Genomic DNA, 21,887 nt, shown 5'->3' on the forward strand with positions numbered 1-21,887 from the left:
TTTTTTTTAATCTCATATATCTCCTAGGAAATATGCGGACGATAAAGACGTGTTGATACATAGGCAATACATTGATGATGCATAAGAGATGTCAGATTGGTTATACTTGATAGCATCAATGCAATCAATTCATTGCAGTAGACAATTTCTTACTACACCTATCCTATAAAAGTAAAGTAATAATAATGTTAACAAGGGAAAGAAGCAAAATACATCCAAACAGTGTCTGAGGAAGCATAATATCCTCTTTCTCTGCCTTTCCATCGGAAGTCTTAAACATGGTAGAATCCTGCTCCCCGATAATAATCCACGAAGATAAGCAAAAGGACATATGCACTCTATAATACAGCTGAATCAGACAAAGGACGTCGACAGTAAAATTTCCAGTATGACAACCACAAGCTCGTCTCTATAGAGGAAAGAAGCTTACATTCAAATTCAACTCGATCACGAAAAACTGCTGTTTGGTCCTTCTCACCTCTTCCCATTCAGCACAACACCTCAAATGGATTCCATTGAATTAACACCCAATCATTCACCCAAGCTTTTAGATTACCATAAATCACGATGTATATTCAAATGCCTGTGGTGGCTGAGGCTCCTCGTCAGCAGTCACTGCTGAGGCCGAGCCCTGTTGTCCAGCTGATCCACCAGTACTGGATGTAGTTGATGAGGGTGTATCAGTAAGAGCCAATACTTCAGGTTCATCGGGACGTAGATCTTTCAGAAGCACAAAGCCAGAAGGTGATGATTTGATTGGCAAATATCTGCTTTCTTCCAAAAATTTTATGTACTTCTCCTGAGTAGGAACCACCCTAGCAGGGTTGGTCAAAATCTCAAATGATGGCTCTGGTTCATTCGTCCTCTCTGCAGGAGTAGCCACCTGCCAATCAGAAAGGTCACAGTTTGTGAGCAAATAATGACAGTTTAATCAGCGGCGTGATAAAAAATAGAATCGAGCGCAGAGCAATTTTTCTAATTCCCATCAACAATTCCCCAAGGCATCACAAAACCCCTATCAGCAGTCCACCTTTGAAATGAAAATGGATGAACGGAAACTACTCTAACCTGCATAGACTCTCCACCTTTACTAGAGGACTTGCCCTTGTCTGAACTAGTGGCAGCAGAAGATGACTCCGCGCCAGATGCCTTCTCAGCATTAGCTTTCTCCGCCTCTTTCTTGCTAGCCCTGGCCTTGGCCCTTGCTGATGTTGATAAAACAGCTGTAGGAAGTTTTACAGAAGAAGTAGTTGTGGCTACAGTAGTAGGCTTAGGATACTCGAACAGCGACGGCTTAGCATGTGATACAAAATCAAATTTTGGCACTTTTAGGTCATAGTTTAGCCCAATGAGAGCGGTGGGTGAGAATGCCAAGCTAACGAAGTATATAAGGGGATACCAATACCAAAACTGACTAAAAACAGCTAGTCCGACAACTGCAGTAATTTTATCATGTTTCGACTTTGAAAGTAACTTTATTGTCACATTCCGTCCACCAGCATCAAGAATTCCTGAAGCCAAGATTGCACCCATCTTACTCATGGTATCTTCATGCTTATCAAGGATAATTTTCTCTAATTGCCGCCTGAACAGATAAAAGCAAAAAGCTCAACAAAATATAAGATTACGAAACAAAAAAGACTCGACGCAGACATTTATAGATAAACTACCTAAATGCACCAACACGGGAATCACTAGCTTCACTTATTTGGACCATCACCATGGCCATAGCTATGAGAGCACCTTGACGTACAAAATCAACTACATCTGATGTCAAAGGCTCCAACAATGAGATTGCCTCACTCAGACCAGTACCAGCACATGAAATGCCAACTGCCATAGCCGCACCATAGCGCACATGTGGATTGTAAGACTCAGATAACAATGAGACAATGCGAGGCATCTGCAAATCCAACGCAATTAACACAATTAGCATTTTTAGAACTGAAGTTTAGCTTATATCTTCTTGCGTTGGAGAGGGAAAGATAGGTGCATAGAACCAAACATGGCTCTGTTTCTAGAAGACTGTGCAAGGTAGTAATCCAGCTGACAAATGAGACCAAAAATAACATAACGAGATTGCTAATAACCACATAAGAAATCAGCATCAGAAAAGCACCAACCTGCTCTGGTTCAGAATACATAACAAATCCAAGTGCCAATACTGCAGTCCGCCTGACGTCATCACTCACATCTGACACAGCAAAATGCAGCAACTGACGAATAGCCTTATTATTTGCTGTTCCCCTGTATGCTAACGCCAAAGCATACATGCCACCATAACGCAATATAGGATCTTGATCCCTGGTCATCTGCTCGATCAGTGTATCGGCTTCTTCTTCTCTTCCATACACAGTGAGGGCTATCCCCAATGCCAAACCCCTGCATGTGATATCAGGAGGAAACGGTTAAGCAAATGTAATCATATATTAACATATAAAAACAGTTCAATCATCTCCAAGGTTTTGAATAACATAGTCAGGTGTAACCTACTCATGTAAAGACACATAGGTCAGAATTTTTAAGTTTTCTTGCTTTGTACTCCCTCCGTCCATTTTTACTAGTCATGTATTGACTTGGCACACCTATTAAGGAGCCAAAAATAGACAATTTACTATATCATCCCTCATTATTGCTGAGTAACCTAGAGATTGATACCAATCAAAGTACCTTAAAAGTTGTGCAGCCACTAACAATTCCTTGAAGTTTCCAACTCAACAATTAATAAGGGTAAAATAGGTATGAAATGGTAAATTATCTCTTGATTTTCTAAACCGGTCAAATAAAAGTGGACATCTATTCTTAGTTATTAGTATAGAGGACAAGTAAAACTGGATGGAGGGAGTACTAATCAACTAAAATCAATAAGGACAACAAAATTATTGACTTGACTCATTATTTAGTTCTAATTTCTCAATGTTTTGACCTCACTTTATCCAGTCAAATCAATTCAAAATACCTACAGAGTTCTTTATCCATAATTGCAATTGTTCCCTTTTATAAATGCTATCTAATAAATCTTTGCATATAGTGGTTTCTTTGTTTTACGTTAATCAAAATGATGTAGTCCATTATTCAGATTTTCCGTTCTTGCAGTTTCAATAATGTTGATCAATATTATAGTCTCTACTAGACGCAATCAAAGATATTTCATATTGAGAGATAAAAATCGAAAGACACCCATCAGATGAAGAGATAGTACAAGTATTCAGCTGTCAACTTTACCTGATTATCTTCTCGTGTTGCGTCTCATGAGCATAAGCAAGCATCTCAGCTGCCTTCTCACTTGCAGTTCCAACCATTAATAAACCCATACCAATACCCGCAGCTTCTCCAGCAACGGCACTGTCAGTATATAGGACAGCCTTAATGCCCTCGTAAATGTCTTCATCAGCAGTTCCTAAAGCTGCCAAGCCAAGCCCTAAGCAGGCACCATGTTGAATAACCTGCAGCATTAAGATGCAAGGTAAAATATAACAAAAAAAAGGCAATAGGTGGAGCAAATATAAGACACGATTAAATTAAGAAATACAAGTACCTCTACATTGGTACTTTGTAGACTATCACGAAGAAATTGCTTGATGCCCTCCCCATGGTTTGCATGAATTAACCCAAGAGCATACAATGCACCACCTTCCGAATATGGACTACCACCTCCCCCGGCTCCACCCTGCGGCAAGTAGGGGGCCATAAGTGATCTCCCTTGCTGCAAGTGGCCACAGTGAATAACACCTAATCCAGCTGTTGCACTAAATTTGGCCCAATTTGTTGCCCGGCTCAGCCAGTCCTGATAATTTAAGCAGAACATTTCTGTTAGAACAAACCGTTGTGCTACATACACAATAAGTGAAGGAGAAGGTTATTTGTCAAAAGACTCAGAATCTACTACTCACTAGGTTCTCCCTAAGGAATGTATCTACAGTTGTTCCGGCATGCATAATAGCATTTGCATATATTGTTGCACTGTGACACACACTGTTTCTCATCTCAACAGACTGCTTTATTGTCTTGAGAATAAGGAGATCTGACCTGTACGCATAGATTAAAGAAAAATATGCTAAGTGTTTTCATTCATGTGTCAAACAACTAACATAGAAAGAACTTTAAAAGGCATTCATATTACTTGTTATGGCTGTACAAGAATTGCAAGGTTAACTTTATCGAAGTTTCTCCAGACAAAATCCCTTTGAGTTTCCCCAGCCTCTCTGCATATATTGCTTCATTTGGATCTATATGTGTTTCAATCAAAGGCCGAGTTTCCTCTGTCATTGGAATATCCTCCGCAGCAGTAGCATCTCCAGTTTGTGCAGTATTAGGCTCAGCAGGTAGTTCTGGACTGGAAAGCCGATCTCTCACATTCAAAAGAAAAGCTTGGTGCTCATTCTCTACTAGGTCAAAAGCTATTTGAAATGCCAGTAGTGCATCATCCTTCTTTTCAGACCGTAAAAGCTTCTCTAATATGCTTGCTACATCCTCTGGCTTATCCAAAAACATAAGCCACTGACACATGCTCAAATAATTTGGAGATGGTGTCTTCTCATACACTTCAACAAGAAGACGAAGCACCTGTTGAGAGAAGCAATTAAATTACAGGTATTCTATTAAAACGGGCATACAAATGTGAACAGTAGTTTCTCAATTTAAGGTAATAATTTCACCTTTATATACAAAGAAACAAGGACAACATGCAGATTTATATGAGGGGTGATCTTACAGCGAAGGGACTTGAAGAAGTTAAATCATGCACCGAAAGAATTGGTGAGGTATAAATGACTACTTTGGATAGAGAGTTAGTACTATGTGACAAGCACATTAATATGAGTAATGTTCAAACATTGGGCCAGAGGATTACAAATAAGCTACTACAAAAATATTGTGCATTTTCCAGTGACTATCACGGTCATGGGAACAGGCAGGGGGCGACAGCGTCTCTGGGTACACTCAAGCAAACAGATCAGACTATAGAGACACACAGGCGAGAGGAAAGAACAAAAAATTGGGGGGGGGGGGGGGGGGGACAAGGCCTAGCATGTTCAAGGATCAACATAGGTGTGCATATTGTAACAATCGATACCTCACTTCGATATACTCTGCGACTGACGAAATTATGGGAGACATTACTGCAATATGCTAGAGTTGCATCAACATTATCACTCCTCACAATTGCTTCAGCAACCTTATCCAGCCTTCTGCATTCAATGGCCATGCCAATGGCTTGTTGATACTTCTTATCCACTATACACCTAAGGCACGACGGCAAGTAATTGTAAAACAGCAGGGAAAACCCAAAACAACTAATTTTACAGTTTGAAGTGTACAGACATTATCAATTATAATATAGACAAAAATTTGCGTACTTCTCAAGCATTCTCTCAACGATAGCCTCCAATCTAGGATCAGCCTTCGCAGCTTCAACATTTGACTCGGCTGCCTTAGTCTTGTGACTTGCATATTCATCCAGTGCTTTAGCTGAAAGGAAGACAGAAAGACATCGAAAAACGCAATAATATTAACAAATGAAAAAAAATGAAAGAGCAGCTAAATGATATAATATACGGTAACTAAAACAAGTGAAAGCTTCCATTCGAAGAGTTCAATCAATGCATATCAAGTTTTACAATTTATCTATTTCACTACTTCCCAAGAAAGCACCAAATCTCTAGTATCAAGTTTGTAGTTTTAACACCACGACACTCTGAATAACACAAATTCAGGCCTAGATATACAGAAACAACAGACATTTTCAGGTGCGGAAGCAAGTCCTTACTCGAAGAGCTGCAACCATACGGATCTTAATAACTAAGAGCATACAAAGACAGAAATTCATAGGAAGTGAGTGCACAGATTTGAATATACCAAGAACAGTTTGAACATAGTCAGAGTCCTCAGTAACATCAAAAAGAGGGCCAGCTCCAAGGGCATAGGATAATGAGTCATTATGTTCGCCCAAATGATAGAAAACCTGAAGACAAAAAAAGAAGTGAGAGGATCAGAGGGAAATTCTTCATGTTATGATGTTATGAAACAAAACCAGTTCTTTCTATGACACCCCTCTCAATTTTCCTTTGCACCAATAATTATCTAGTAGATGAATAAGGCTATAGAATCTTGCTTTCTACTCTGCAGAATAATTAACCTCCTCTCTTTTGGTCCATCGGATAAGGTAGGGAGGAATTGATGCTAAACAAAAAAAGATTTAAAAAGAGACCTTTGAAGCAACTAATCCTGCTAGTTGTCTTTGATCAAACTCTTCATCCTCGTACAAGCTTTCTCTGCAAACAAATTTTAAGAATAAAACTTTGGAGATCATAAAACACAAAATGAATACGCAATCAATCAACAGGGTCTTAATCCTAATTTATATATCACAAGTACAACAGGAAAGGTAAAGCCTACCAATTTGGATAAGACACAACTTATGTGCAACATACTCACTTCGATAGACAAGAGTAAAAAGCTCCATGAATACATTATCTAACTTGAAGACTTAACCCAGATCAACTAATACATAGTCAAAGCTTGAGCTTGACCAATTCTGCAGTGTCCATAAGTTAATTGATCTTTGCTCAACAAGAAATTTGGTGTCATAAGCTCCCAAGGCTTTGATCTAGTTGTAAGAGTGCAATGCATGATGTGGGGTTGGGCACACGTAACCGGTTCATATCCTGCCGCAGAAAGAAGCATGGTATTTAATTGGAGAAGGGTAGAGGTGCGGGCCTATATCCACCGAGTTTCAAACCGTGTGCCACTGACCCTCGGGAATTTCTTGATTCCCAAAGAAGGGAAAAAAAAAACAACAAAAAAATTGGTGTGGTAAATATATAGCGAATTCCAACTATCTTTTTTTTTTTTTTTTTTCTTGATAAGGATTGCGAATTCCAACTATCAATTAGCTTTTGATCAGCTCAAACAAAATTTCGGTTAGTTGGCTTTGCAATAAAAATAACATGAATAGAACTTTGAATACCATTTAAATAGTGAACCAGGGAGAAGATGTATCTTTAATTTAGGTAAACACACTAACACCCTTACTTAAATGGAGAAGCTGCCAAAAAAATGTTGGAACAATAGGAATCAGTTCCAAACCATCTGTGACAAGGCAAGAGGGTCATAATAGCAGGCCGACATACTCACCGGTAGTTACAAGGAAATATTACCAGTGTCATCAAAGGCGAAAGCGCGAAAAAGTTCTAGGGTCAGTTGGGGGCTTTATGCGCAAATAAAGCTTAATGCAAAAAGGTGCAAATAGAGAAAAGTAGTCGAAGAGTAATATAATTATAAACATGAATAACAAACATATGGACAAAGAGAATCCAAAAAGTTATGATAAAGTGAAATATCAATTGTTTTGTGTAGCCTTTTCAGAATTGCGCTCATTGGCAAGGAAAAGTATGCCTTAAAGACAATATTGAGAGCCCGCTAAGCGACGCTAAGTGCTCAATATGTTTTGCACATCGCTTCAGGGCTTAAGTGCGCCTTTGGCAACACTGAATATGACAAAATTTGATGCCCATGTTGGGGAAAGAAGGAACCAAAATTGATGCCAAATATCTGGGAGAAAAGGGACCCATGAGGCACAAAATGTATGCTCATCAAATCCTCCTACTAATTACCATGGCCTGGACAATAATTATCAGAATATTTAGTCCTCTTGTATTCAACATGACCACATGAAGCTCTTCAGAGAACAAAATTTTCTCCTCAAAAGTAAAATGCTGGTAACATTGCCATTACACACAGAACCAGCACTTAGAATCAACAAGTCATTACTTTCTAATACACTTATGAACACAAGATCTTTTTGCATAAACCATCGACCAACCATTAGATGCTTTTGCTTGTACACATGAATGTACTTTGTACACTATGACAGCGAGTTGATCTTAAACCAAAACACTAACCATTTACACATCCTCTTTTCATATAGCTCTGAAAACAACTTCTACCATAAAAAAATAAAAATAAAAATAACAACTCTCTGGGAGAGTTCATGCAAAGTTAACGATCTAAGATTTCTTTTGATCTAGTGAATTGTGTTCTGACTTCTGAACAACAAGAAGCATTTAAGAGTCAATTATAGACTTAGCATGACTACGATTAATATGTCATCAGCTTTAACTTGCATATCTGAAGGCGTTATAATACCTCCAGGCTCCAGAGAAATCAACACATGCACAAGACATTACCAAAAGATTTCTGGCTAAAAGGTTCCATTTTTCCCAGCTTAATGTTCTCCCCTCCAAATTTCTCCCCAAGATTTTATCCTTGGAACCAAAACTCTTTCTGCTAAAAGTCTTCGCTTTAACAGAATTCCTGCTACAAGTCTTCCATTTTACACAGTTCCTTCTTGACCGGACAGGAAAGGAACACAAACTGTCCCTACCCTAAGATAAGACGGTTCCCGCCCTCAGGTCAGGGCATAGAGCTAACCTTGTCTACACTACCACCTTAGTTTACTAGACCTTGGGGAATTGGCTAGTTACCTTCACTGGGTAAATGCCTTAACTTTCCTACTTTCCTCCTATATTGGCGCCAAAGTTAAGAGTCTTTTCATTTTTCTTTTCTGTCACTTTGATTGCTAAAAGGCACATAATCATAGTCTTTCAAAAACCAATAGAGAAAAGACCACTTTCTTTGACCCGCAAGGGTGGCTCAGTTGGTTGAGCATGGGGCTTTCATAATGGAGGTCTCAGGTTCGAAACCCCCTGCCAACGACAGCAGGGGATTTGCCTTCTGGGTCGAGCTCGTCGCACGGGGCTTGCCTAGTGCGGGTTACATCTCCCGTGTGGTTTGCGAGCTATTGCACAGGAGCTGGATTTACCCTATGCGCACCCAAAGGGTAGCGGCTGCGGGTTCCCATGTCATAAAAAAAAAAGACCGCTTTCTTTGAAAAGTCTACAGGTTTGACTCTACAGTTATAACCCAAATAGTGTCTTTGGAGGAAAGAACATAGTAGGATGCAGTCCTAATGACAACATTTTCTTAATTTTGAGTTGTTTTCACTTATCTCTCGAAATCTAGTGCCCTAGAGTTTGATTTTAATAATAATATGATATTAGAAAAAGGTAAATGTCGTAGCTTTCCTACTTTCCTCCAATATTGGCCCCAAAGTTTTAGTCTTTCACATTCATTCTTTCTGTCCCTTTGATTGCTAAAACACACATAATCATAGTCTTCCACAAGATTCAAGGGGCATTTTAGTACATTACACACATCTTTAATTTAAGACCACAAGATTCAAAAGGCTCTTTTTATTCCTTAAACTATGTGTCCAGTCAAACTAAGACACCTAAATTGGGACAGAGGGAGTACTACTCCGTGCCTAGTCAAACTAAGACACTTAAATTGGAAGAAAGGAAGTACTAGCACACAAATAACACTAATTTAGAGGTGAAAGTAGAAAGCAATTAGAAGCATTACATGACAGATACTGATGTAGAAAGCGCGTGGAGTTTCAATTGCACAAAACAAAAGAAAATACTAATCCCTCTATCCCAATTTAAGTGTCTTACTTTCCTTTTACGAGTGTCTCTTTCTATATTTAGTAAGTTGAATATTCGAACATACTACCTTACAAGTTTAAAGTCACAAGATTCAAATTGACATTTTAGTATGTTACACCCATAATTAAATTCAGGACCACAAGATTTAAAAGTCTCTCTTTATTCCTTAAAACTTTATGCCAAGTCAAACTAAGACACCTAAATTGGGACAGAGGGAGTATTACTCCATGCCCAGTCAAACTAAAACACTTAAATAGGGAGCACTACACAAATAACAAGTGAATTGATTAAATGATGACTCTCTACAAAATATAACAGATTGCCTCTGTGTTATGTCAGAATCGTCCATGTAGTAAGGGGATTCAGTGTCCAGTCAAAGTAAGACACTTAAATTGGAACGAAGTAAATACTAATAATTGAAGGTGAAATTGGGAGGAAGCATTACATGACAGATACTGATGTAGAAATTTCAGGCCAGAAGTAATCAACAAAGGTATTGAGATTAGAAAGCGCGTGGAGTTTCAACTGTGGATGACTTTCATTCAACATCGCTAATAAACCACCGGCAGAGCTCACCGTCGTGGCTGCAATTGCCGCCGCCATAGTTATCACTTTTAGCTGTTGTAGAGTTTTACAGTTTGGATCTGTGAGAAGAAACCATAAAACAGAGATAAAAGCTAGGGTTTTTTTAGGAGAGAAAGAGGAAAGACTAACTTGATGGAGAAGAGGAGAGAGTTTCTGAGTTTAAAAGTTAAAAGATTTCTTGTTCTTGAGGAAAAGGTGAGACTTCAATCCAAGATTTGTTTTTTTTTTTTTTTTTTTTTTTTGGGGGGAGTTGGGGGGGGGGGGGGGGGTAATTTAGTGATATATTGTATTTTAATTTTTAAATTATTTTATTAAGGACATTAAATTTTTAAATAATTGAATTTTTTGTGAATATTCACAAATTTGCTATAACTCAATTACTCATTTATTATGCTAAATTTGTATTGTTATTCCATATTTGACGGTGATATAGTGTATAAATAGTCAAATACAATATATTTTCTACACAGAGGGATCAAAAATAATATTTTAATATAATAAAGGTTAAATATTTATGTAACTAGTTTCTACGTAACTTTGCCCGAATAGGCATAGTTTCTATGAAACCTTGTCTTGCATAGTTTTTTTTTTTTTTTTTTAACTCTGCTGGGGATCGAACCCAGAATCTCTAGTTTTGTATATCACCGAATAAGGATACTTTGGCCCACAAATTTTAATTAAATGAGAAGCAGGGGCAAAAATTAAAAACTAGCGATTTGAGGGGCAAAAATTAAAAACTAGCGATTTGAGGGGAAAAAATTAAAGACCCGTCCATATGAAGGGCAATCCACGAAAAAAATTGAAATTGTTATTTTTGACATTGTTATTGGGCCCTTTTCTAGTATTTTAATAAAGAGAAAATAAATAAGAGACACGGTGTGTGTACTACATTTTAAAGTCTTTCTCAAGATTCGCATCGGAGCTTGGCTCAGGCGGAGTGCATAAAAATGCTCCGAGTATACATGGGAAGCGTTTGTCTCCGTATACTTTCTTCTTATGTTTCTAATCGCCCAAAAAATGTTGATTGCTCAAAATTCGTGACGCAATTTCTACAAAAACCACATGTAAGTTCCTTAATTGACAATATCATAATCATCAAATTTCTTAATTTTTGTTTATTTCTGCATTTTATATACTTCAGAAGTTAGCTGAATCAGTACTACCGACTAGTTCCAATACTTTGTTAAGCACTTTCTTACTTAACCTAGGCAAAGTTTTAAGAAGCCAACAGTTGAGTAAGACCTAATCCCCCCCCCCCCCCCCACCCGGCGTATAACGCTCGAAAGCGGCGAAAGTATAGAACATCTAAATCTCATGTATAATGATCATATCCCCCATTGTATAATGATATTATAGGGCTGGGCATAAATATCGAAAACCGGACCGAACCGAATCGAACTTCAAGAAACCGAAACCGAAAGAACCGAACCGAACTCGTTTGGTTCGGTGTTTGGTGTTCACCTTCAAAAAACCGAAACCGAAATAGCCGAACCGAAGAACCGAAGAACCCAAAAAAATTAAAATAGTCCAGACCCATTGAGTTTAAGCTCAAAAAAAAACCCAATTGTAATAAGCTCTCTTTTGCTTTTGTATCCCTAATTTTCTGCTTCATTAAAAATCAAATATCCTTAACAAAGAAAGGTGACTAGGATGTGTCTTTAGGATTAATGTATGTCCTTTATGTGTTTTCTTAATTATTCTTCATATGTATATAACACCTAGTAATCCTATATTATGGTTATGGTTTTCTGTTCTTGTGTATCCTGTTTGTTTGATTTTGATTTTAATTTGTTAGTTTTATGTTTTGTTGCTTTTGAGAATATGAATTAATGTAAATGGAATCGCTTCTAATATCATATCAAAAAAAGCGAATTGAAAAAACCGAACCGAACCAAACTTCAAAAAACCGAAACCGAAATAACCAAACCGAACTAGTTGGGTTCGGTGTTCGGTGTCCACCTTCAAAAAACCGAAACCGAAATAGCCAAACCGAAGTTTGATAAAACCGAATCGAAGAACCGAACGCCCACCTCTATGATATTATATGTATTTCTACAAAGAGTTATGAGCATTTTATTGAAGGTTGTTAGAGAGCCCGTTTGGGTGACAGAGTTGAGGGGTTTGACTTATTGTCCTTAGATCTTGCATAGACTATAGCAATCCAAAAGAAATCATTACTGATAGAATATAACAGTCCACCAAACAGTATAGAGAACCAGGTTCTCTATGTATTCCCTTAAGTACGACAGAAAGTAAATAACACGAAATATTTATGTGGAAAACTCTTTACTCTAGGGATTAAAAACCACGCCCCACAGCAGTAAGATTTGCTCAAACTCTAGCAAGTGTTGATATGAAAGCGACATTTGATTTGAATTGTCCACTAGTTCTATTCTTTGCATTCTTTTGCCCGTCAATACGGTGTTAAGCGACTTCTGGTAGTAGAGTTGACCACCGCAATGCTAGTGGAACCTTATCCCATATGATTCCTCTAAAAACATATCTGGTTTCTCGAATCAGTTTGTTAAATCATCAAAACATGTAATAACATAACTTATCAATTTCCCCTTTTTTGATGATGACAAACCCATAATTGATATTCCCCCGACAACCAGATCCCCACTTGTTCCCCCTGAGAATCAGACTTATCTTATAATATAACAACATATCAGCAACAACATAACAACTTTTCAGCATCGTATCAACCTTAATTGACCCCCCTAAATTACTTCCCCTCTTTTGGCATCATTGAAAATAGTAAGAGTAGCATAAGCAAATAAAAATAGTAATATTAACTCATGGCCACTGGGGCAACACTAACATAAGCAATAACACAAAGAAAACAAGTTAAATATCATTGCATAGATCAGAGAAAATACCCAATTTTGATTACATCAAAAGCAACTTAGCAGTTCAAAAGTACCAAATGTGATAATTAAACAGCCAGCAATACCACAGTCATTAAAAAAGAGAGTCAAAAGGATGGTTAAGGGAGTAGGAAAACAGGGGATTTAGGAGGAGATCATAGGAAGGAGAGAACTGGATCGGTAAGAGAAGATTATCTTAAGAAGCTTATCGATCCTATCATTTGCAGCTCGCTGGTCCTGGACCAGTTGCCCTGTCAGTTCCTCCACCTTAGCCTTCAGCTTTTCCACCTCAGCCTTTAGCTGAGCATTTTCCTCTTTTAGCGACCCGACTGCACCAGGTTCCTTTCCGCCCATTGCACACTTCTGAATCTCAGTCTTGAGGATTGCATTTTCAGCCTTTAGCTTGGTAATCTCCTCAGTGGCCCTTTCCTGAGCCTCAATTAGACTTGAGATTGTGGAGTTGCTCCCAACTCCTCCCTTCTTGGGGACACATTCACACTCCTCAAGAGTGTCCTGATTGAATATCTGCTTTCTGGTCCCTATTGTCACTTTTCCAGCCTTGTTCTTAAAATGCTCAAACACCACCTTGGAGAGAAAGAAACCATAGGCCAGTCCATGCCTACTATCCTTAACATTGACCACCTTTGTTATGTGCTCAATCATCAGAGCAGGCAAGCTAATTGGGGTGAAGGTGGTCAGGAATGGCAACCATCGATCCATCGATCTTCTTTTAGCACAGGGCAGCAGGACTTTGTTGAATCAGTATTATAGACTGGTTCCAATATTTTATTTAGCACTTTCTTCTTAACCTAGGCTAGTTTTAAGAAACCAAAAAATGAGTAAGACATTAATCCTCTCCCCCCCCCCCCCACCCCATCTCCTTTAATATAACGCCCCAGGAAAATTTTCCCTAGGTATTATGCCCTCGCACAGTTTTAAGTTGGGAAAAAGGGTGTTCGAAAGAGGTGAAGGTGTATTAGACATAAATCTCATGTTTGGAAGGTTTCATGGATGTTTATAAGAGGGAAGAAGAAGTAGTTTGGAACAAGTTTGAAATGTTTAAGGGAAGAATGATCATTTCTCCAATTGTATAATGATTTTATGTATTATGTACATCACGTTAAAGTCTTTGGAGTCTAGTTTTCAACACTTCAAACCATTCGTTATTTAAAAATTCCTACAAAGAGTTATGCGCATTTTATTGAAGGTTGTTATAGAGAGCTTGTTTGGGTGACAAAGTTGAGGGGTTTGAGTTTGTCCAAAATTTTTTATTTTTGGCTTCCAACTCGGTGCCCGGTACCCACATTGGAGCCTGACTATATCTGGATTCGCCCCGAGTAAGGTCCATTTCTGGGGGTAGCGCTCTCTATCAAGGATTTTTTCATACCCAGGGCTCGAACTCGAGACTTCTGGTTAAGCAAGGAGTAGCCTCATGCACTGCACCACATCCTTTGATGGTCACAATTTATTTCTCTTATTGACCCTATATCTTGAATAAACTATTGTAATCCAAAAGAAATTATTACTTCCCAAGTAGTTTCATTTAACTGTAATCTATTGTCTACTTTTTTATATGACATTGCAATTAAGATTGGAGTTCCAAAGGCACCAAACCTTACTGTGTTCATTTGATATCGCATGATCATACCTTAAGCCTCTTTTATACTTGTCAATCTTGGTACAAGCTAGAAAAGGTTCCTGAAGAGTCACAAATTCAACTTTATATAGTCTGACCTAGTGAGTTAGTCTTTCATCTGCACCTTCTTTTATATTCCATGAACTTAATCATTATAAAATAATTGAGGGTGAGTTAATCAGTTTTTCCTTGTTCTTCAATTCTTGAGTTGCAGTAGTGCTCCCCTTTTTTTTTTTCTGTCCTTTTTTGTGCTTCTACACTTCTGGAAATAAGCCTTGCTGCTGAAAACTTCCTCAGTGTTTTTAGGACATGGTCGATTGATTCCTTAGAACCTGGTGCAAATATCTTTATCAAGTTATCTACGACTTGCTCCTCTTCCTTTTCACTGATTTCTTATGTACTTTTGCTACCTCTTCACCTGTTGATTCTTCTTCACTATGATCCTCATTATTATCATCAGAAAGGTCTTAATCCTTGATTGTGGTTTAAATCTGAACCACGTCTCTTCTTCAATTTTAAAGTAATTACTCCCTACTATCTCAATTTATGCGGCACAGCACTAATTTCGAGAGTCTAATTTTTAATTTTGATCGTGAATTTGGACATGAAATCTCTTATTTTCTAGAAATAAAATTTATATATATATATATTTGAAACTACGTAAAAATTACTATAATAAAGTCACAATAATAGATAATTTAAAATATTTAAAAGGCATATGAAAAGATCTTGATAAAAAAAACTCGTTTGACTCTCGAAATCCGAAAGGTGGCACACGTTTCGTCCCAGATCCAGTACTAGCTTCCTTTCAATGCTGTGGGTTCAAGTAGTATCTGCGGTAACAGGGGACATTGTCTCATGGTATGGTCAACCTTGTTGCTTTTGAGTTCCTTGTGAACTATGATCCTGCTCTACACCATTCCGAGAGGCTTTTGGTAGTTCTATGGTATCTGATAAAGAAATGAATTTTAGATCTAACTCAACCCCAAAAGCTAGCTCATAGGATGAGGATTGTCGAAGCTCATATAAGGAGACCAATTACCCATCTCATATCCGATGTGGGACAATTAATAGTATTTTCCTCATTCTTAACTGGATCTTCTTCGTCTATGATCTATAATTGACTTCCCTTAGTTTGTCCCTTTTCTGGCCTTTTCTTTATCCCAAATCATTTTCTTCACTCTCATGGAGGAGGTTGCTAGAGCTTTTTATTTCCTCTTCCTACTCTTCTCGTTCCTCTTTTTGGTGGCTTAAGGTCTTCAGATTGAGCTTGTAATTGATCATGAGTTTGGTTTTGAACATGAGTTTGAGACTATGAGGCGAATTAAAAAAAAAAAAACTTCCGAGTATGAAAATCTGTTTTCACCACCCCAAACCAAAAAACAAAAACAAAAAAAGCATAATCATCTCGTGACTCCTTAGAGTAATACAATGGCTTTCTTTTATTGGGTTTGTATAACCATTTTTATATCTCAAAGTATAGAGGGTTTATTTTATTTCAGTTTCTTCTCGTCAATGTGCATGCATTACAATAACAACGAAAATACTCAAATAATAAATCATTCAAAGAAGAAAAAGAATATAAAATGTAAAGAAAATAAGCAACATAGAGAGGAATTTTCATTCAAGAGAGGCATTATTACAATTCCATAATCGCATTGGACTATTAGTATTGTCCAACATTAACACACATGTAAAATACAAATAGATCAAAAAACAGATATTACACTTTTATTTATAAGTTATAATTAAAATGCACTATTTTAAAAACGATTGCCTTCTCCTTCATATTTAGCTGCTCTTGATTATATAGGCAAACATGTACCAACATTAATCCAAATCATGTGGCAATAGAGACCACAACCATAAAGTCTACATGTACTGTCCTGAACACAATTTATTGTTTTGACTTCCTTGAGGTCATCATTCCTCCGATGGCTAGGTCAGACGTGGCAGCATCCACGTAAATATTCGTTTTTGGAAATGATATTACTGCAAAATCAATAGAATCATAATTTTAAGAAAATATTGAACAATATATATTCATATGACTATAGCCTAGCTATAGGGTGATGGGAAGAAATTTATACTTATCAATGTTTATATCAAATCAATAATTTAAATAGATATAATATTTTATACAAATATTTATCACTTAATAACCACGATTAAGTGATATGTATTTTTATTTTATTTTAAAATCGCCATGGTTAAATGAATGTTTGATTTGGTGCAGACACCAAGGGCTGACAAAATTAACCCATGAAAAATAATCCATCATTTGGGCGGATTAATGACCCGTTCATTTACTAATTTAGTCCATTTTGATCCACCCAATTCGATCCATATAAAAGTTAGGTTGTTTTGGATTAAATTTGTAGTCCAAATTGATCATGAGAAACAAATATTTACTATTTTTTTAATTTGATATGTTATGTAAAACCATAATTAAAAAAAAAAAAGTTGTCTATATATGATACTTTTGCAGAATTTCCAGTTTGGTAAATATAATTTTGATTACCAGAAAAAAAAAAAAGATTCTCTTGATTGGTTATGTTTGGTAGTTTAAAAATAATGAGAAAATAAACAAAAAGAGTTAAGATTTGGAAAGAGTTGGGCGGGGTTGGACTATGTCCCATTGTTAACCAATCTGATTCAGCCCATTTCAGCCACAAATAATAATGATGGGTCAGGGGTCGAGCCCAAAGCTCCACTTCAGGCATTGGAGGGAACAAAGAGGGAATGGCAGACAGAGCCTGTCATCGGAGCTAATTCCATCTCCTCGAAAAGATCCTCAGTTGTGACCTCCTGAGAGGCCCTTCTTCTACAGACAAGTTTCGCGGTCGGATCCTCCTCCTCCCCGTTGCCATCAGCTTCCAAGTCTATTGCCACTGGGGGGTGGCTGGGGTCCTCAAAGTTGAACTCGGACAGTCCCGGCCGGCATCAGCTTGCTTACTTCTCTTTGAGGAAGGAGAGGGACCCAAAGACGCCCTCTTAGCTCGGGTTACCGGAGCATTCCCTCGCCCCTGGAGGGATGCAGAAACAGTTTGTAGCACTTGTTGGATGGCTACAACCGGGTCCTCGAACACATCAACCAAAGGACGAACGGTTGACCCCTTGGGCAGCCCGTGGTTCTTTCCCCTCCAGTTGTTCCCGTTAGAAATATCTTTCCATACCTTGATGTTGGGGGAGGAGAAGTCAAGGATTTTTTGGACCCACCTCAGTAGATCTGATATCAAACTCGGTGTCCACGGGACGGCTGCAAGAATGGGGAAGCATAAAATCAACGACCAAACATTAAAACATAGATTGGAGAGGGCAAGGGGAGTTAAAAAAACGCTTATGTTTATGGTTCCACCGTTCGGGTATGGGAGCCTCCGAGGGCTTGACTAAATCCACGGTGGCGATGATGACATATCTCTCTGTCCATCCGCGAACAAAATCATCATCGATGCTCATAATTATCGCGTTCTGACCACGCCGGGCTAGAAGAAGAACCCCGACCCTGTAGATCTTCGGGGAGTAGAGATGGATTAAGTGGGAGAGAGTAAAATCCTCCTGAACTTGCGCAGAAAGGAACCTGAGGCACGCCGCCGTCCTCCAGATCGCCGGTCCGACCTGGGCCAAGCATACTTGATAATTCCGGCAAAACTCCAAAATCACGGGATCAATGTGGTCACTGATCCTCAAGGAACTAGGATATGTATAAACGAAGGAATAGCCGGGTCGATAGGAAGTAATGTTCTCTTCACTGGTCGGGAGAAGCACCTCGATATCTTTCCAGCTGCAGTCCCTCTTGACTTGGCTGAGGCTATCCTTGCTAAGGGAGGTGCGATACACATACACCGGCCAGTATCTTTCACGATCCAGTGCAGTAGAAGTACCACGCATAGCTAGATCTTTATCGGTCGACCATTTTCCGGGGATAAACATTTTTGCCTATTAGGGGGCGGCGCTCGAAGCCGAGGCCTTTCTCTTTGACGCCTTATGTGCTGGAGGACGGTCGATCGGAACTTGGTGGATAGAGACCTCGGAATCACTATTTTCGTCTGCCCGGGATCGGGTGGTGGCACCACCAACGATAGATGAATCGGAGGACATGGTAAGTGATAAGTTGGTATTTTACCAACTTATTTCTTCTTTAATCTTAGATTGTTGCTATGTTTTGATTGAGAAAATAGTGCATTTAATGTCGCTTACTTCCATTTTATAGGTTTATGTGATTTAGAAGTGATCGGAAGAAACCAAGTGAAAATAAAGTCAAAGAGAGGCCAAATTGGACAAAAACTGCACAGTTTTGCAAAACTGTCAAAAGTGGACAGTTTTACAAAAACGGGACAGATTTGCAAATCTGAAAACTTGGGGCTTATTTAGTTATTTTTGGACTTGGAAAAAGTGGGGAACTACAAAAGGAAGACAAGGGAGCAATTATATTCATCTTTGGCCATTTCATACAAGTTTTGGAGACTAGGTTCCTACACCACACTTTGGGGTTGAAGATTTGAAGATTTGGTTGAGCATTTCTTAAACCTTTAATTCATTTCTTCAATTCCTTGCTTTGTATCGTATATCTAAGTGTGTAATATTTATTTTCTTCACTTGAATCTTGTTTATGGAAATATTCTATGATTAAAGTGTTGGATGAAACTCTTGTTTTGCTTATGTATTGAATGATTTTTATTGCTATTAAAGTGGGTCTTTGTTGATTTAATTAATCTTGTTCTTTAATGTTTCTTAAGGGATTAGCTAACCCTAAGACTCGCCCATTTACTTTGATTGAGCTCGAAAGAGGAAATCTAGGTTGGGAAAGATTAATTAATAAGAATTTGGGTCATTAAACCCATCTAATAACTTGAGCTAGGAATAGGAAAGTTACTTGAGATTCAATTGGTTGTGCTTGATATCACACTCTAAGGCTTGGAAAAGCTTAGAGTGAAATTTATTGATTTGGTTGGAAGACTTTCAATGAGATTTTAGAAACCATTATCCATTAACATAAACCCGCTCTTAGTTGTAAAATCATAAAATATATTGGATCGTTACTTGAGAGTTCCTTATATCCAAGCTTGTGGCCATTGATCATTTTATTCGCTTTCTAGAGTAGTTTATATTTTTGCATTAGTTATAATTTTATAAAAAAAAACCAAATTATTATCAAGTGTTTGGCTTAGCGTAGAAAGTGATAATTCCTTACTTGTTTAAATCGCCTAGTATATTGTCCCCTGTGGGATCGACCCCGACTCATAATTGGGTAAATTATATTGCATACGACCGTGTACACTTTCTCTTTGAGGAGTGGATTTGGACGTTATCAGTAAGAGAGGGTAAAAAAGATGATTAAGGTTTATTGATGGTATCTTAAGAAGGAAGATTGCAAGAGGTTTCTCTAAAAAAAGATGGGTTCGAGAGGGAAATGACTCTTTGGAGGTTGCAGGTATTTATAAAGTTGAAAGAGTAGGCGGCGCGACCCTCAGTGGGGGGATGCTTTTTGGGGCGTGTTAAGTCATATCTCGAAGGAAGGGTTCCGTCATCCTTGTGAAGGCGCGATCTTCCTCATAAAGGCTAGGCTGAGAATATAACACGTGGCCAATAGCGTCTGATAGGAAAAGAACGCGTGCAAAGGGAAATGACGCCACCGAATGAGAGAAGAAGCGCATTAAATTCAAACTGACAAGATAAGTCGCGACGTTTTGAGGGTTTCCCCACACAATGGTTAAAAGCAATGGGCTCTTCCACTTCCCGGGTTCATGATTAGGGTAAACCCGGAAAGTGGGGGACTATCTTTATTGGGTAAAATTCGTGTTCGGGCCAATTTCTACAACCGGGAGTTCAAAGGGGCTGAGAGAGCCTCCACAGCTGGCATCGACTCCCACCTCCTCGGGTCATATCAATGAACCTCGATCAGAGTGCCGTGGCAGAGTAGCATGTGGGTGTACAGTCGGGTCACATCAGTCGTCCGTTAGGGTTGAAAAGTCTCGTTTTGGTTTCTATATAGATAGCTTATCATGTAAGCTAAGGGGATCTTCACTCCATCTCTTGTAACTTATCTCTTATTTTTCTCTCTGAGGCAATACATATCCGGGCTCATCATTTACCTTTGAACTTATATTTATCTTGCTTGTTTTTATTATTTTTTTAGCTCCGTTTGTTCAATCTAACTCTTGCAATCACAAACACTGGCCCCGAAAGGAGAGTTTCCGGAATTGGATACAACCTACTTGTCTTTAAACCCATAAAACACAAATCTCTAACTGATTATCTGTTTTCACCGGAAAACACACTTCTTGTTCATCTTCATTTTATGGTTCATGGATTCTTTGAACCAATATTAGTTCAAAGTATATCAACATTTGTATTACGTACTATTTAAGATGAACCTTAAGAAACATAAGATAATGATTAACAACCCATGTAAATATGCATCAATAATTTCACCATAACTAAATCGAAAAGGGCTTATTCATCATATATTCATACACATAGATATTACTTAAAAAAAGAGAGTAAATTGTGCATGTTAACAACACCTCTTCTTTAGTAACATAATAATCAAGAGGCAAATTATTGTACGTTGAAGTTTTAATTAATTAGGTCATGGTGTTTTAACATATACATCGTGTGTGATCAGGATTTGCACCAGTAGGAACATCATGAGCAGACACCATATATTGCTGATTACTCGCATAATTAGTGGCTGATTTTTTGAATTTAACTCTAATTGTGGATTTTTCATTTGATGATACCGAATTAGCCCGAAAATCGGTAGGAAGAGCAGCTGAGATCATCCATGGATAATTCAAGAGTAGCCCTAGGAAGAAAAGAGGAAGCAGAGTTGATTTTCCCATCATAGAAGTTGAATAATTAACCAAGAAAAATACAAATCAACACCAAAACAAGTCTAGGTGATGAATATGATAAGTGGAGAAAGTGAATTGTGCTAGCTAGGTGAAAATGTTAGTGGAAAATGACTCAAATTTATAGGACAAGAAATATATATGGCTAGTATGACAAGGAACGCAACTTCTCAATTTTTCAAAGCAATAAATTTTGTGAATATGAAGGGCTGCAAAACTTTCTAATTAAGGAGAGATGTATATGAATATGGTCGGCGTTCCTTAAGGGTGAAAAATTACCCTTGCACAAAATTAAAAACGTGCAAGACATGAGTTCTTTGATACACATATTTATTATTTAATCATACTTAATATGTATAAGTAATAAATTACTAATAAATCTGTAACCATTTTTTTTTTTTGTGAAAAGAAAGCTTTATAATCCGTAATTAGTTGTACCATA

General features: G+C 37.9%; 1 protein-coding gene across 1 annotated transcript; it reads right to left on the reverse strand.

Annotated features, from left to right (window-relative positions):
* Positions 1-52: 52 nt before the first annotated feature.
* On the reverse strand, positions 53-10,289 carry LOC132068254 (26S proteasome non-ATPase regulatory subunit 1 homolog A-like). The gene is made up of 13 exons (XM_059461785.1): positions 9,949-10,289; positions 6,209-6,272; positions 5,857-5,962; positions 5,358-5,469; positions 5,075-5,243; positions 4,124-4,566; positions 3,894-4,029; positions 3,539-3,787; positions 3,226-3,446; positions 2,124-2,382; positions 1,671-1,903; positions 1,069-1,585; positions 53-883 (listed from the first exon to the last, which is right to left on the reverse strand). The coding sequence occupies exons 1-13, from the start codon at positions 10,104-10,106 to the stop codon at positions 563-565; spliced, it is 2,988 nt and encodes a 995-aa protein (XP_059317768.1). The 5' UTR covers positions 10,107-10,289; the 3' UTR covers positions 53-562.
* Between the last annotated feature and the right edge of the window lie 11,598 nt (positions 10,290-21,887).

The sequence above is a fragment of the Lycium ferocissimum genome, chromosome 8 (genome assembly GCF_029784015.1).
Source record: "Lycium ferocissimum isolate CSIRO_LF1 chromosome 8, AGI_CSIRO_Lferr_CH_V1, whole genome shotgun sequence".
Lineage (NCBI taxonomy): Eukaryota > Viridiplantae > Streptophyta > Magnoliopsida > Solanales > Solanaceae > Lycium > Lycium ferocissimum.

What these genes read in the sequence shown, in the direction of transcription:
- LOC132068254 (XM_059461785.1), bottom strand. Translation starts at nt 10,106, where the DNA reads ATGGCGGCGGCAATTGCAGCCACGACGGTGAGCTCTGCCGGTGGTTTA. An exon ending in CAGGATTAGTTGCTTCAAAG is followed by an intron (nt 5,963 to 6,208) that starts GTCTCTTTTTAA and finishes TTTTGTCTTCAG; the next exon opens with GTTTTCTATCATTTGGGCGA. An exon ending in CATTCCTTAGGGAGAACCTA is followed by an intron (nt 3,788 to 3,893) that starts GTGAGTAGTAGA and finishes TTAAATTATCAG; the next exon opens with GACTGGCTGAGCCGGGCAAC.